Below are 13,893 nucleotides of genomic sequence, written 5' to 3'. Positions count from 1 at the left end.
AGGATCCATACATGAGACCCACAATGAGGGACGTTATTAGGCGACTAGAAGATGCTATCTATGTAGACAGGGAAGAAAACTTCTTGGTAAAACATGGCTATCGTATGGATGAAGATTTGTATATGCTGATTTCTTCCCTATTTGATTGTAGAGATCTTTGGGAGTCTGACTCTAACATGTAAGGAGTGTATTGCTCCGGTTTAGCTTTTTCACCCCCAAATATGGAAACAAAATGTAGTAGAAATAAAGCATAATTGATGAATTAACCAGAGATATGACTTGGGTTGTAATCAATAAATCAACCAAGCTCTTGACTCTTGCTTAGGAGTTATTACTATAAAATAGATTGAATGAAATTGATTATACCTTTTCTTTTCAATATTATCTTTACAAGTTAATTTTTGTATTATTCATATTAGTAGAAAAAAAATTAAGGGGACTCATAATTTTGATTACACACAAAGAATCAAATTAATAAACTTCAAATAACCACTTCAAAGTAAATAGCGTTCCCACAATGTAAAAATGGTGCGCACAAGTTTGGTTGGATCATAATAGACACAAGGAACTGTAAGTTGCCAAGGTTGAGAAAAATGACACGCAACTTGGAACTATTGATTTTACAGAATAAACAATAGTACAGAGGAATCAACAAAATAATGCTTGTGCAATACTCTAGCCTCAACTACCTTATATACAACTCAGTTTATCTGTAGATAACACAGCACACCTGGAGTCATGTTTTCTCGCTAAATTTTACTTAGAAAGAAACATCATTCTTTCATAATCTTACATCAGACATGCCACTATCTAGTGACTTCAGGACTTAATCATTTATGCTTGCATACAGAATCAAGTTTCAATTTTCTCCAAGGGGAAGCTCAGCAACTTTTGCGGTGATCTTCTCATAAGGAAGCATAATTCTTCACCATTAAAATCTCACCACATAATTTTCGTGGTATTTGTTCCAACTTGTTCCCCTCTTGCCATGCTTGCCCTACTGAAACCCCTGGTCCTAGATGGCGGACATATATCACAACTTGATCGTTGAAAGGATAAGGATGCTTAACTGCAAATACAAAGCCAATGCAGTGAACACCCAGTTATCTCTTATGTTGCAAGAAAAAGAACTCGCAAAAAAAAAATTAGAAAAGAGCCTATAAGAAAATAATGCCACCAGCACAAGCTATACAGATACAAGACTTGGATATTACAAAGAAATTTTCTTCAACGATGTGGCTTTTTTAACATCTACACATCTATATCATGCATGGAACTTTACAACTTACTGGCTCCAAGTACAGCAATCTATAATCAGGATGGTCATGATACAATGCTAAGAATATACCACCTCCGTTTCAAATTATAAGATAAGTTTAGAAGTAAATCATTGCTTTAAAATATAAAACAATTTGACAAAAATAAGGTTTCATTAAATGCACTGGTCTAATATTACCATTCCTTCTTTTTTATTCTCTCATTCTCTTTAATCATTCACTATTATATTAAATGAAGGGTATTTTTAAAAATTTATATTTTTGTTTTGATAAAATAAGGTTGTTAGTAAATTTGATAAGCTTTATTGGTATGCATAATTTTATCTACATTTATCTTATAAATTGGGACTAAGGGAGTATTTTAGCAAAAAGCCTAACCAACATGTTCATGAGGATTAATAGAAAATGAATACTTTGAATATTATATATGAAATTGTTGGCATAAATATTAAGATTAACCATGCCGTGGATGTATGAACAAATAAAATGCATCCCCACCTGGTCTCGGAAAGCCCTGTGGGAGTTCTTTTATATCATACAGTCCATCTCCAAATTCGTATGCTAAATCACATGGCTGCTCAGTTGACATCACTTCATTGAGTTGTCTCACCGTAAAATACAAAGGAGCAAAAGAATCAGCAAATGCAGCCAAAGCTGGTCCACCTGGATTGTTCCAATATCCAAAAAAAAAAAAAAAAATATCACTAGCAGAGACAACTAAACTTAGGCTTAAAACTTAAGCAAAACCAAAGGTGTAGAAAACAAGATGAGCTAGACAAATGAGTCCCCCAAGATTCTTAATTAAACTTTTTTCGGGTAAAATAATATTATGACATAGAAAAGCATGCAATTTTTTAATTGAGGATAAACAATGAATATGATTTGACTTTTCTTCCTTCACATGATCGAGATAATGTCATATATCAATCCATTAAACCTTTATACAAAAAGGGAGTGCAAGTTTCTTTCACTCCCGTTCTTTTTATCTATCTTGAATAATTTTAAACAAGTCAGGCGCCACGTAGATATAAATATAGTGTTCCCACAGAAGTACACAATGATGGGCGATTATTTATTTACAGACCAAAGTAACCATTACTCGTCTTTATTTTTTATGTCTCTGATAAGAATTACAACAACCATGTGAATTAAATAGCACTCAAGGGAGTTGAATGGATAATATGAATCCAAGTCAAGTCAATTTACTGTACTTTTTTATTTGTCTAGTTACTTTATTGTATTATGCACTTTTTATGGGCTTACAAGAGATTGAATTAAATTATACATGGAAGTGGCGTTCGGGACCAAAAAAGAGTTAAGAAGCAACATATGCGTTAATACAGAATTAGAGATGCACTTATGTTCACTAAAAATAGTAATTGTGCAAGCACATGTATGCATCTTCCAGACAAGCACGTAAAGAATTTACCAATGAGTCGTCCATAGGCCTTCCCGTCCTTGCAAGAAAATATAGCCTAAAAGAGGAGCAAAGAATAAACCACAGCCTTCAAATAGACTTACAAGAGTGGAAAGCATATAGGGAACAGTGAATTACCTTTTTGAAGAACTTGATCCAGGAAATTAGCATTGGCCCTGTTCAAGAAGGTTTAATATTGAGATTAAAAAGAATTACAAAATTGATAGCCTTAGACTTTTAAGTTTAATGCATGCTAACAAAAGGTGAATACCCATGAAACTAAGACAAATATATTTATATATGGAGGGGTAAAAAAAAGACACATTGGACTTCTACAGCAGCAGGTGTGATAGAAGAGGAAGATATCAAAGAAGACAGATCAAAGAAGAAGTTGTAGAATTTAACATTTGAATATAAAGGAATTTATGATGACAACCACATCAAATGGGAAAAAGCTTTGCTCCAGTCAAGAGACACTGCTTGTGACCAAGAGAGGGTGAGAAAGAAGGACAATTTGGTCCTCTGATTTAATTGTAAGATCCATTAGCATTAGCAAACAAGAACACTATTCCATTAGTTACATTTCGTTTTCTAGGGGACTTTGTGTTTTTTCCTCTTTTCTCTTTTCTTTTTAAATTGGAATGAGGACTTGCCTGATGTATTATCTACTATACTCCCTCTGAAATTAATAATGCATTATCTAACATAATGCCTTCTATTCAACTTCATTATGACTAAATGCCAACAGCACAGCATTGTATGAATTTTAACTAACCTCCACTTGCACGGCAGTTAAAATATTCAAGCATCACGCCATTTTCATCAGCAATAAAAGTAGATGCACTTTTCTTTGCTAACTTGGAATCCACATATCGAGTACCAGCTATTTGCCAAGCCTTTGATATAAGTCTGCATAAATCTACCAAAGATATCAATTTATATACAAAAGACTAATACAAAGCATATATTCCACTTTCACATACATTATAGGAATAAAAATTACAAATAAGTGAGAGGGAGACCTAGGTTCTAACAAAAGCAGCAGTCGATGACGCCTTTCCTCAGGAATGTCTTCAATTTTTTTCCTGAACATGCAATGGTGCAGGTAAGAGAATATATGACAGCAAAACAGTTTTTCAAGATTCTAAAACTGCCAAACATATCATATTACTAAACCAACAAGATAGTCACATGAAACTCCTTTGACTTACTGGGAGTAGATGGATCAAGCTAAGTAAATATACGTCTAGTTCAGTTTAGCAAACTGGCATTGGCATGATCTGTTTTGGGATCATATCCACATACATAACTCATTGATGTCACTGAATGGAAAAATCACACAGCTCACGAACTCTATTTACTTATTGTTTAAATGCCCATAAGTGCGCCATAGTCATCTAATATTATGCAAGTGAACAAGTCAAGGGGAGCATAAACTATGCTGTATAACTGAAACTGATTAGCAGTACAGTTTAAATGATAAACCTTTGCTGTGGAACAAGATAGCGATTAGAAGATGAACTTCTACAATTTCATCTATATTTACTAATCCTATTATAAGCTCCAGTAAGTTACTGAAAAATGTGAAATAAGCTCTCAAACACTTTAAAAATTATAATCATCTTCCAAAGTACCAATTTCACTTCAGTAATGGACAAATAAAGTAAAATAGACGGCAACCTGATGACGTTAGCTTTTCAGTCTAGCCATGCAATGGTTGAGTTTATGGAAATATAGAATTGAATAAACAATTTAACATCAGCTATTTTGATTACCTCAAGCAAGAAGAATAATTATTTCAACTTGGTTGCAGTTCTAAGGTTCACAAGGACTTTATTATGCTAAAAACTTTACTCTCGAAGTTATTTCAGTTGGTTTAATCCTTGACAGCTGAAGATGTCATGTACGCTTGATTATGCTGATGTTTCCCATATTCAGAATATATATATATATATATATATGGGACAAACGTGTTTAGAACAAAGGAAATGACTGTAAATGAAGAAAGCCTCAGATGAATATCATGGCTTTGTCAAGCTTCTGTATTTAGAGAAACGAAGCCAGAGATAATGTCAAATAAATTCTTTAACAAGCAAGAAGAAACTTTATCATCCGCAAACGGAAACCCAAAACCAAAAAATATTCTTTAAACATAAACCATCTCCTTTCATGTAAAGGGGGAAAAAGTTAACAATAAATGAAAAACCAAGCATACTGACCAAAGATACGCAGCAGGATTATAAGAAGCTGGGTCCAAAGGAATCAACTCCTTAGGAGGATCAAGAAACGACACCACGTCTCGTTCATCTACGTAAGCCTTCCTACCACTTGGAAGAATTTCGAATGGCTTATCATCCCAAGGCGACACATAGTCTTCGTTACTTCTAGAGAGAGCGAGAGTTACACCACAAGTAGACTGTAGTTGAAGTCCATTCCTGTACAATCTTAAACCTACAAAAGAAAAAACTGAATTTTGTCCAGTTCACTTCTCAACAACTCGAACAAGTGACGTTGTATATTTTCACTCACCTCTGGATTGCGCAAACCCGACATGCCGGAAACTAATTTGGCGGGAAAATGGTGAGAGATTGGAAGGAGTAGTTGGATGGTGCTGTACGCAGCAACTTGTTGCCGTTGCTGCTGCCTCCATTTCTAACAGCGACGACGAGAATGGAAGCAAGATGTACTTGGAATTTTATTTTCACATAAGGCGATGTCGTTTAAATCCTCAAACGACATCAAATAATAATGTCGTTTCACCCAACAACCCACTTCTCTCCTCTCTACGCCTTTTTGGTCAAATTGCTTATCGTCATCGTCATCCTTGTCGTTGTTCCTCTCTGCAATCACCAGCTCATTTAAAAACTATACTAAACTGTTTCTCGTATAGTTTCTCCAATTATTGAATCATTTCTCGAATCCATACTGATACATCCAATTTATCCTGAAAGGGTTTTAGTTTCCACGAAATGCTGCTACAGACGCAATCTCTTGCGACGCATTTTGCACCTTCATTCACTGCCACAAAACCCTTAAAAGAAACCCAGATTAGTGCATTCAATTCTCCGAAACGAGTATGGTTTCCTAATTCTTCGTTTAAGACATTGAAATGCGCGCTTTCCACTTTATCAGAGCCATCCCAATTGGAATTGAAGAGTCATAAGCCGTTTCCTGCTGAAGTTTCAAGGACTATAATGGAGTTGGCCACTGTAGGTACTCTTTCTACGTTGAATCAAGAGGGTTGGCCTCTAGGTATCGGCGTACAATTCGCCGTTGACCCGGAAGGGACTCCTGTATTGTCCTTGAACGCCATCAACAAGAACTTCTCTTTTGACCCGAGGGCTAGCCTCCATGTTCAGGTGTATTCTTCTCTTCTCTCTTGCTCTGCACTGTGGGCTTTGTTTGTTTGGAATGAGAAGAATATATATATATATAGAGAGAGAGAGATATTCTTTATGTTGATGAGGGGGGAAAAGAAGACGACATTATTCACCTTTATTTTTGCCATATAGAATGTCTTTTTCTTCTACTTTTCTCCTTCAGTTTTCTTTCCTTCCATTCAAACACAGTCTATATGATTAAGCTATACGTCAGGATGATTTTATGAATTGCATTGTAATCAATTTCTTTTTCTGTTAATCAGTTAACACAGTCTGGGTTACGGACTCCCCAGTGTACCCTTCAAGGGACCCTTAACAAACCAGAGGATAGAGTCCTGATGAAGGTAATTTTTGTCGTATGGGAAACTTGTAGTTCACTTAGATACAGCAGCTATGAAGTTGAAAGATACATATTAGCAGTATTGTTCACGTTCTTCACTTAATGTTTGTTTTTATTTCTATAATTCGTAGTTATTTGCTTACTGCTTTTGTCTAGTTCTAACTGAGATATTCTGTATATCTATCAGACTCAAGCGGCTGAACTAATTTGCTAAACTTGACCATATATTGTGGATCTCTCTGGCTTTTTTGTTAGTAATATACTCCAATGCCGTTTCCTTTGGCACTGTTTAGTTAAAAGATCAATTCATTGGGGTTCAATCTCAATTTATTTGATTCTCTAGTCATATTGTTTGACATTAACTGCCATTATGCAGCGGCTTCTTTCTTTATGGAAGAGGAGGTTTGGTGAAGATGTTAATGAAGATTTGGTTTACATTGTTGCAGTGGAGAAAGTCCTGCAGATGGAAGACTTCCAGGAGGTGTGACAGTTTTTATATTTTCTCATGTTTTGAGAATGGTTGTTTTCTTAAATTCAAGTATGCTGCTTTTTGTTGCTGTATTATTCATTAATATTGAGAGTTAGATTCTTGTCTAACAATAAATCCTATGTCAATGTTTTCCAGGATGGTGAATGGGTGACATCGTCAGAATATAAAAATGCACAACCTGATCCTCTTCGAGATTGCGCAGAGAAGTTAGTGGATGAAATCAACACGAACAACATGGAAGATATTACTCGTTTTTGCAATGTCTATGTTGATTTGGATTTTCAGGTTAGCTTTGAAGCTTGTATATGCGTTATAATTGCATGTTGCAATCCAAGTTTAGCGATTAGGTGTATGTCACTGATCTAAGCACTTTTTACCTCCCATAGAGACAGCTTATTACTTTTACGATGCAGTCATTGACTTTAATTCCACACTTAATGTTTCTACTTGGGATTTGTTTTGCTAAACGTTTGCATTGAAAGACCTTTGATGCCCATTTGATTAATTTGCAAGAAAAAAGAATGATTTTCATTGGACTGAAAATGGGATATACAATCCTTCTATCTATGTTGTTATTACTTAACTAGATGTGGCTCTCATCTCTTAGATATTTCATGGACTCTTATGGTTTATAAACAGTGGGGCTTCCCATAAATTTTATATTATATATTGATGATTGTAACTATTATTTTCATTGCCTTTTTTATTCAATGGAACAAAAATTTTCTATTGGCAAAATTACTTTTTATATCTTTTTTTTCCGTTTGCCCTATTTCATTTTGCATACCAAATGATCTGTTGGAGTTTGAGGAAAGTGTGTACAGGAAGTATAGGTCACCTTTATGATTCAGAAGAAGATTGGTGATCACCAAACTAACTGTGTTCTCTTACCATATTTGCTTCACAAGGTCTCAGAAGCAAAGATGATATGGGTTGACCGATTGGGCTTTGACATGCGTCTCAGCTCTCCCGAGAAATGTGTATTCGAGGCGCGCATTCCTTTCTCCAGAGAAGTCAATGATGAAAAGGGTGCCAAGTCAACATTCAATTGTATGTCACAAATGGCTTGGGAGGTGGAAAAAAACTTTCATGCTCCATATTTTGAGAAGGTGAAACATTTGAAGCACATAAAGTCCTGATGCTTAACTTTATGTTTTTTATTTTCATCACCCATTCTTAAATCCTTTATCAAGTACCCACGCTTGGTAAAGCTGTAATCTTCCAAGACCGTTTTGGTGTTTATTGTGTGATGATTATTTTTGGTTTGATGCTTAGTTGATCATGGCTGGCTACTAAACCCAATCTAGTTTGCACTTGTATTTTTTGGTGATTGTCTTATAGTCAGTTAAATTTTTCTTGTGAACTTTCTTTTCTGATTGGATTCAGAAGAAAAATGACGAAACGGATACGTGCTGTATGAATGGAGAGATGCCATTTTTGTGTGCGGGGAGATATGAACTGTATGAGGGGGGACTAGCAGTTCTGAACTTTTGATTCTTGTATCCCCAACTATATGAATAAAATCTCAGCTTGGCCTCTTGTCACTCAGATATTTCTGAATTTGTTTAGTATTCATAATGTGATTCTATCAAAGAAATCTATTGTTTGAGAGACTATTAATGATAATCAATAGTAATTTTATTTTTTGAAGAATTATACACACACGAGGGGTTATGTTGGATTGAAAAAATAGTTTTATAAAGGATTAAATTAAATGATGTTTTGTCAGATGGAATTACTGGAAAAAATAATTTTATAAAACAATTATGTAGAGTAGTTTTCCAGAATAAGTTTTGGAAAAAATGGAAAAAAAAAGTGTTTGAATTATTATTTTGTAACACATATCTAAATTGATGAAATAAAAGGTAAAAGAATAATTCATTTTATTAACATAATTATCATTAATGAAAACATGATATTTTTTTTCTTTTCTCTATTTTTACATAACAAAAATTAATAAAGTACTTAAAAAACGTTTTGGCTTTTTAGCTTTTCAGAATAATTTTTAACTTTTTATTTTTCAGAATAACAAAAAACTATGTTTTCAAATAACTTTCTGAAAAAATTTTAGGTGGGAACCCTTGATCCAAGATAATGAAAAAGAGGACCTTAAAATTTTTAAATTTTTACTGAAAAATCTGTACATAATTTCTTTTGAATTTTTGATGGAAATGAAAATATTATCTTTATTAAAATGAACAACATAAACAATTTATTCATTTTTATGCTTTATATTATTTATTTACTTGTTGAATGTTATTCGTTTTCTTATTTTACTTATTTATAACTATATTTTCACTTAATTTTATTTCAATGGTCATAAGTGAAGTAAGAAAACAAACAATATTCTTTAAATAAATGAACAGCATACAGTATGAGAATGAATAATTCATCTTATCATAAAATCAATAGTTGAAATAAAATCAAGCGAAACTAGAGCTATAAATAAATGAAGCAGGAAAACCAACAATATTTTGTAAGTAAATAAATAATATATAATATAAAAATGAATGATTCAATTATATTATTTATTTAAATGAAGATAATTTTGACATTTTTGTCATAAATTCAAAAGAAATTTTGTTTGGGTCTTTCAATAAAATTTATTTGGTGTCTTTTTTTTCATTATCTTAAGTTCAGGGTCTCCACCTAAAAATTTCCCCAACTTTTTTTTTTTTTTTTGTTTTTTTTTTTTTGGTTTTTTTGTAAAAGGATGTAATCAACACGCCATGTGATTCTTTTGTCCTTTTAACCCGCGGAAGTGACCAACTTCAATGCTTACTTGACCCGGTCAACATATTTTTCTGTCTTTTTTGTTTTTATTTTGGTCAAAATATTGTTTCTCTTGTCAAACAGTGGAAAAGCTGTTGAACGAACCAATTGGAAAAGGGAAGAGACACAACCCCAAAAACAGAAGATTCATTAATAAAACATAGCACGATTTTGTTTATCTATCTATATATATATATATATATATATTATATGTAAGTATGTATGCATTTGGACTATTTATTTTGTCAAGTGCATAAAAATTGTTTCCTTTTATTTCATTTATTGCTAAAAATAATAATAATAATAAAATTCTTTTAAAATATATAAATAATAATTTGATTCTTCAAAATATTATAATTCCTTTAAAATTTTTAGTGACTTTTTTGTCATCAATAAATTTATATAAATTATTAAATTATCTTCATTAAAAATAAATAATTTATAAGTTTTATTTAAATATTCACAATTTTTTCTCTTATATTCACAATAATGTAACAACAAATTATAACTTCACATGTCAAATTTCTTATTTATTGTTATATTGTTACAAATATAAAAAAAAAGTTGTCAATATTTAAACAAAACTTGTAAGTCATTTATTTTTAACAAGGACAACTTGATAATTTATATAAATTTATTAAATGATAGAAAAGTTTTTGAAAATTTCAGAAGAATTATAACATTTTAAAAAAATTAAATTATTATTTATATATTTCAGAGAAATTTTATTATTGTTTTTAAAAAAAATATAAGAGAAATATTTATCTTTTAATAACAACACACACGCACACATATTCCAGCCTTGTAAGTAATTTATGTGTGTGTATGCTAAGAGAGCTTCCCCAATTAAGCCCAACTTGCATTGTATTTTAATATATCAGTTAATATGTTATATTATTTTTTTATTTACTTCTTATTCAAGAAGAAGAAGAAGGAGGAGAAGAAGCGTTGAAGGGTGAGAATAGCAGCTAAGGTTAGCTTAGCAGAACAACCCACTGACACTCAGAAAGTGCATCATCAGTTAAGAGTTCATCGTCACGACGTAACTTCTCTAACTAGTTTTGCATATTTTACACAAACAGAGTAGCCCACTGCATTTAAACTTCCCTTCAAAGATAACACCCAACGCGTTTAAATAATAAGGAAGTTGCATCAATTTAATCAAAGGTTTTTTAAATTTAAGTTCGGAGAATTCAGTAGAGGAGGTGATAGAACTTCCACCTAAAAAGTTCTTGTCCCAACTTGATTCAAATTAGTCTGGACCCTTGTTAAGTCCCTTCAACTTGATATGAGGCAGGCTTAAGATATCCGATATCCCACAGAAAATTAAAAAAACTTCCCTTCCCTTCAAAGATAAGCCCTCCTTCCTAGTCTTCTCTAACTTTTCCCCCACTTTCTTTCTTTCTTTCTTTTTCTTATGACTTTTTCTTACTTTTCTTTTCTTAAATCAAAGGTTATGTGACAATGCCATACAAGAGAGAAACAAGAGCTAAACTTTAACTACACAAATCATGAGTTAAAAAAGGTTTACAATTAACAGGAGCTTCCTAAGAATCATGTAATCTGCCTCCATTCCACTTTGGAAGTCAGTTATTTTCCCACTTTCTAAATATGCTACTCACCACATTCATATTCCTAAGTAAATTGAAATTGGCATACCCAGTAATGATTTTACAATTACACAGTAGTAGCTAGAGTGAACAATTGAGCACTCATTTTTTTTATTTTACTTATAAACTGTACTTGCTTCATGCTTCCATACTTGCTCATCTTCAGCTCAAACAAGGACCAAAGCATCTTCTCCAAATTCGGCTCTGTGTACTTTATACTCTTTACGGCTTTTTCATCGTTCTCCATTGTTAAACTGTAGTTCTTCATGAAGCTTCTATAGCTTGGCACAATCCCTTCAACTATTTGCTTCCTCAATTTCTCCCTCAAGGTTTCATCAGATATTACCCAACTTGATTGCCTTTTACACATTTCATCAAATGCCACATTGAAAGCGTTCAGTCTCTTAGGCGTATCAGAGGATGAAACTGAAACTGAAAGTAAATCCTTTTTATTAAGAATAGGTAAAAGCTTTCCCCATGTATCTTTCAGATAAAGAGCAGCATAATAGTCTTTATATTGCTCATGTGCTTTTAACCATGAATCTCCCATCATGTTCCCAAGCATAGTGTCCCTCAAGTTGTGGAGATGGCAATGATTATTCATCATGAAGAGGTAAGATAAGGTGATATCTTCATAGGACTTGGACCATGAGTCTAAATTAACTGCAATCTCCTTGACTATGCTAAAAACTTGGGTGAATATGATGCTCTCTTCATATGCTTCATTTCTCCAACTTAGATGAATTTCGAGAACCTGTGTCAGAAGTGGCCTGTAAGTATCTCCAAGTAGCTCGTTGCAGTAATCAGTGACGAAACTTACGAGTCGAGGAACACTGCCATCAGAGGGAGGAGAACTTGGCCTCTGCAACTTCACTTGTGCAGGAAGCTGCCAGAATATCTCACAAGCACCATTAATGACTCTGCGGATAAGATCCTTTGTCACATTTCTGATTTCTTCACAAGCATCCCCACTGAAAAGCTGGTTAAATTTTAGTCTTAGATCATTCAAGACACTGAAAATCTCCAGCAGCTTCAACAACTTGATAGGGTCAGTTTTGCTCCCAGTGACATTTATTCCAAATTGAAGGAAAGAAACAATTTTTGACTTGATGGCAATCTTAGCAAAACATCCCTTCCATGCTTCTGCGCCTATTTTCTCGAAGATTTTACTGGAGAACCTGCACTCCATCTCAAGCAGGTGATTTGCTACCAACGTCAGATGCCTTCCCCATTGTTCTATGTAACTCTCTATGCTATGAATATCCTCAAATTTAGCTCTTGGAATCTCCAGATAGCTCAAATCTAAAGCCTGCAAGCTTCTTCGAGCGTTCATTCCTCGAACTTCAACATATATTGATTTACACTTGTCTAGCCTGCCATTAGCTTGTAGTCTCTCTATAATGGCCTGTAATTTCCCAGTGAGAGAATCTGGCAAAGCTGGAATGGTTGCTTGCTGGTTAATGGATGATGTCAACGGAGACAAAGGCAGAGGAACTGAGTTTGCTATCAGAAGCCTCTTGAACTCAATCTCTAATTTGTCAAAAGCTGTACTGAGAAGGCCTCCATTAAGGCGAGCACCTTCCTCCATAGCCTGCAATTCTTGTAATATTCTCAGAGATTTTTTCACATTTAATAAGCAAATCTCATTAGAGATGACAGCCTTGTCTTGCAACAACTCAAAAATTTCCTGCAACCACCCTTCTGCTAGCATGCAATTATCAGTGAGAAGCTTGAGGGCTTCTTCAAGCTTCTTTGTATCTGAGATGTAAGTACAAAGATCAGAACTGGGGTCAGTCAGGAGTGAATTTTCTAGAGGATGAATTGCATCAAACACCTTGAGGACAGCAGCAGCAGAACATAGAACACCGTTAATCCGGCTTCCAATATCAAGACATGACAAGTTTTCTGCAGAGATAGGTCTGAGTGAAGCCTCCAAGAATTGGCATTTTTGGGTAAGTATCTTCAATCTTGAACCAGAATCATCCAATGCAGAAGCAATAGCAGCTGAAATTTCTAAGCTAGATTTCAAGTACTGTCTGGTAGCTTCAATACTATCCATATTTTCTATATCAGCTACAGGCGGAAAAACAAGATGGTAATCTCAAAATGTTGCCACAGCTAGCAATCATTGCTAGTCGGGATTTTAATTGCATTCATACTGGAACACAAAGTTTGGTCAAAGTAAAAAAAAGATTACCTTTGTTGGTCTCTTCTGCAATGTCCATTTACTTTCCTTTCACCAAACTCAACCAACAAATTAAAACAAAGGAAGAGGATCAATCTTCAAACCAAATTTCACTTGCAAAAGAAACTTCTCAGAGACTTCCTCAACCACCAGGAGGTGTATCTTCCTTGAATTGGTGTAACGTTACTCAACTAATTTTTCCAGCCATTCATTTATGCAGACTTTTAGTGTTTACCTTGAAGACTTAAGACCTGTGACTTGTGGAGTCGTGAAGCGGGCGCAACGGTCTGAAACGATTAATTCTCCCAGCGAGAAGCATTGAATTATCGCTTTCAAGTTAAACAAACGAGAGTGCGTATTAAACAAGATGAAGAAATCTTTACAATTTCACGCCCATGGATGGACTTAGCTTTACCTACTAT

The 13,893-nt window shown here is 33.9% G+C and overlaps 3 protein-coding genes across 5 annotated transcripts; 1 reads left to right on the top strand and 2 right to left on the bottom strand.

Moving 5' to 3' along the window:
• Positions 1-594: 594 nt before the first annotated feature.
• LOC129288474 (uncharacterized) lies at positions 595-5,497 on the bottom strand. The gene is made up of 8 exons (XM_054925068.1): positions 5,224-5,497; positions 4,914-5,145; positions 3,717-3,779; positions 3,470-3,603; positions 2,833-2,870; positions 2,707-2,752; positions 1,776-1,940; positions 595-1,069 (listed from the first exon to the last, which is right to left on the bottom strand). The coding sequence occupies exons 1-8, from the start codon at positions 5,342-5,344 to the stop codon at positions 906-908; spliced, it is 963 nt and encodes a 320-aa protein (XP_054781043.1). The 5' UTR covers positions 5,345-5,497; the 3' UTR covers positions 595-905.
• Positions 5,498-5,511: 14 nt separating this feature from the next.
• Positions 5,512-8,452, top strand: LOC129288473 (glutamyl-tRNA reductase-binding protein, chloroplastic). Of its 2 annotated transcripts, XM_054925066.1 has the most exons (6): positions 5,512-6,053; positions 6,338-6,418; positions 6,791-6,895; positions 7,040-7,189; positions 7,813-8,013; positions 8,291-8,452. In XM_054925066.1, the coding sequence occupies exons 1-6, from the start codon at positions 5,664-5,666 to the stop codon at positions 8,396-8,398; spliced, it is 1,035 nt and encodes a 344-aa protein (XP_054781041.1). In that variant the 5' UTR covers positions 5,512-5,663; the 3' UTR covers positions 8,399-8,452. The 2 variants fall into 2 exon arrangements, with proteins under 2 accessions (XP_054781041.1, XP_054781042.1); XM_054925067.1 differs by having other exon boundaries at positions 7,813-8,452.
• A 2,709-nt stretch (positions 8,453-11,161) lies between these two features.
• LOC129288719 (exocyst complex component EXO70A1-like) lies at positions 11,162-13,875 on the bottom strand. Of its 2 annotated transcripts, XM_054925444.1 has the most exons (3): positions 13,484-13,875; positions 12,107-13,359; positions 11,162-12,040 (listed from the first exon to the last, which is right to left on the bottom strand). In XM_054925444.1, the coding sequence occupies exons 1-3, from the start codon at positions 13,509-13,511 to the stop codon at positions 11,354-11,356; spliced, it is 1,968 nt and encodes a 655-aa protein (XP_054781419.1). In that variant the 5' UTR covers positions 13,512-13,875; the 3' UTR covers positions 11,162-11,353. The 2 variants fall into 2 exon arrangements, with proteins under 2 accessions (XP_054781419.1, XP_054781418.1); XM_054925443.1 differs by having other exon boundaries at positions 11,162-13,359; positions 13,484-13,874.
• Between the last annotated feature and the right edge of the window lie 18 nt (positions 13,876-13,893).

This window comes from Prosopis cineraria, unplaced genomic scaffold, assembly GCF_029017545.1.
Source record: "Prosopis cineraria cultivar Desert tree isolate PC_DT_omini unplaced genomic scaffold, ASM2901754v1 PC12, whole genome shotgun sequence".
Lineage (NCBI taxonomy): Eukaryota > Viridiplantae > Streptophyta > Magnoliopsida > Fabales > Fabaceae > Prosopis > Prosopis cineraria.
The sequence above is the reverse complement of the archived record's forward strand: the minus strand, read 5'-3'. Positions and strand labels throughout refer to the sequence as shown.

What these genes read in the sequence shown, in the direction of transcription:
- LOC129288474 (XM_054925068.1), bottom strand. Translation starts at nt 5,344, where the DNA reads ATGGAGGCAGCAGCAACGGCAACAAGTTGCTGCGTACAGCACCATCCA. An exon ending in CGGGTTTGCGCAATCCAGAG is followed by an intron (nt 5,146 to 5,223) that starts GTGAGTGAAAAT and finishes TTTCTTTTGTAG; the next exon opens with GTTTAAGATTGTACAGGAAT. An exon ending in CTGCTTTTGTTAGAACCTAG is followed by an intron (nt 3,604 to 3,716) that starts GTCTCCCTCTCA and finishes AGATTTATGCAG; the next exon opens with ACTTATATCAAAGGCTTGGC.
- LOC129288719 (XM_054925443.1), bottom strand. Translation starts at nt 13,511, where the DNA reads ATGGACATTGCAGAAGAGACCAACAAAG. An exon ending in TGCAGAAGAGACCAACAAAG is followed by an intron (nt 13,360 to 13,483) that starts GTAATCTTTTTT and finishes TTCCGCCTGTAG; the next exon opens with CTGATATAGAAAATATGGAT.
- LOC129288473 (XM_054925066.1), top strand. Translation starts at nt 5,664, where the DNA reads ATGCTGCTACAGACGCAATCTCTTGCGACGCATTTTGCACCTTCATTC. An exon ending in AGGATAGAGTCCTGATGAAG is followed by an intron (nt 6,419 to 6,790) that starts GTAATTTTTGTC and finishes GCCATTATGCAG; the next exon opens with CGGCTTCTTTCTTTATGGAA. An exon ending in AGATGGAAGACTTCCAGGAG is followed by an intron (nt 6,896 to 7,039) that starts GTGTGACAGTTT and finishes AATGTTTTCCAG; the next exon opens with GATGGTGAATGGGTGACATC.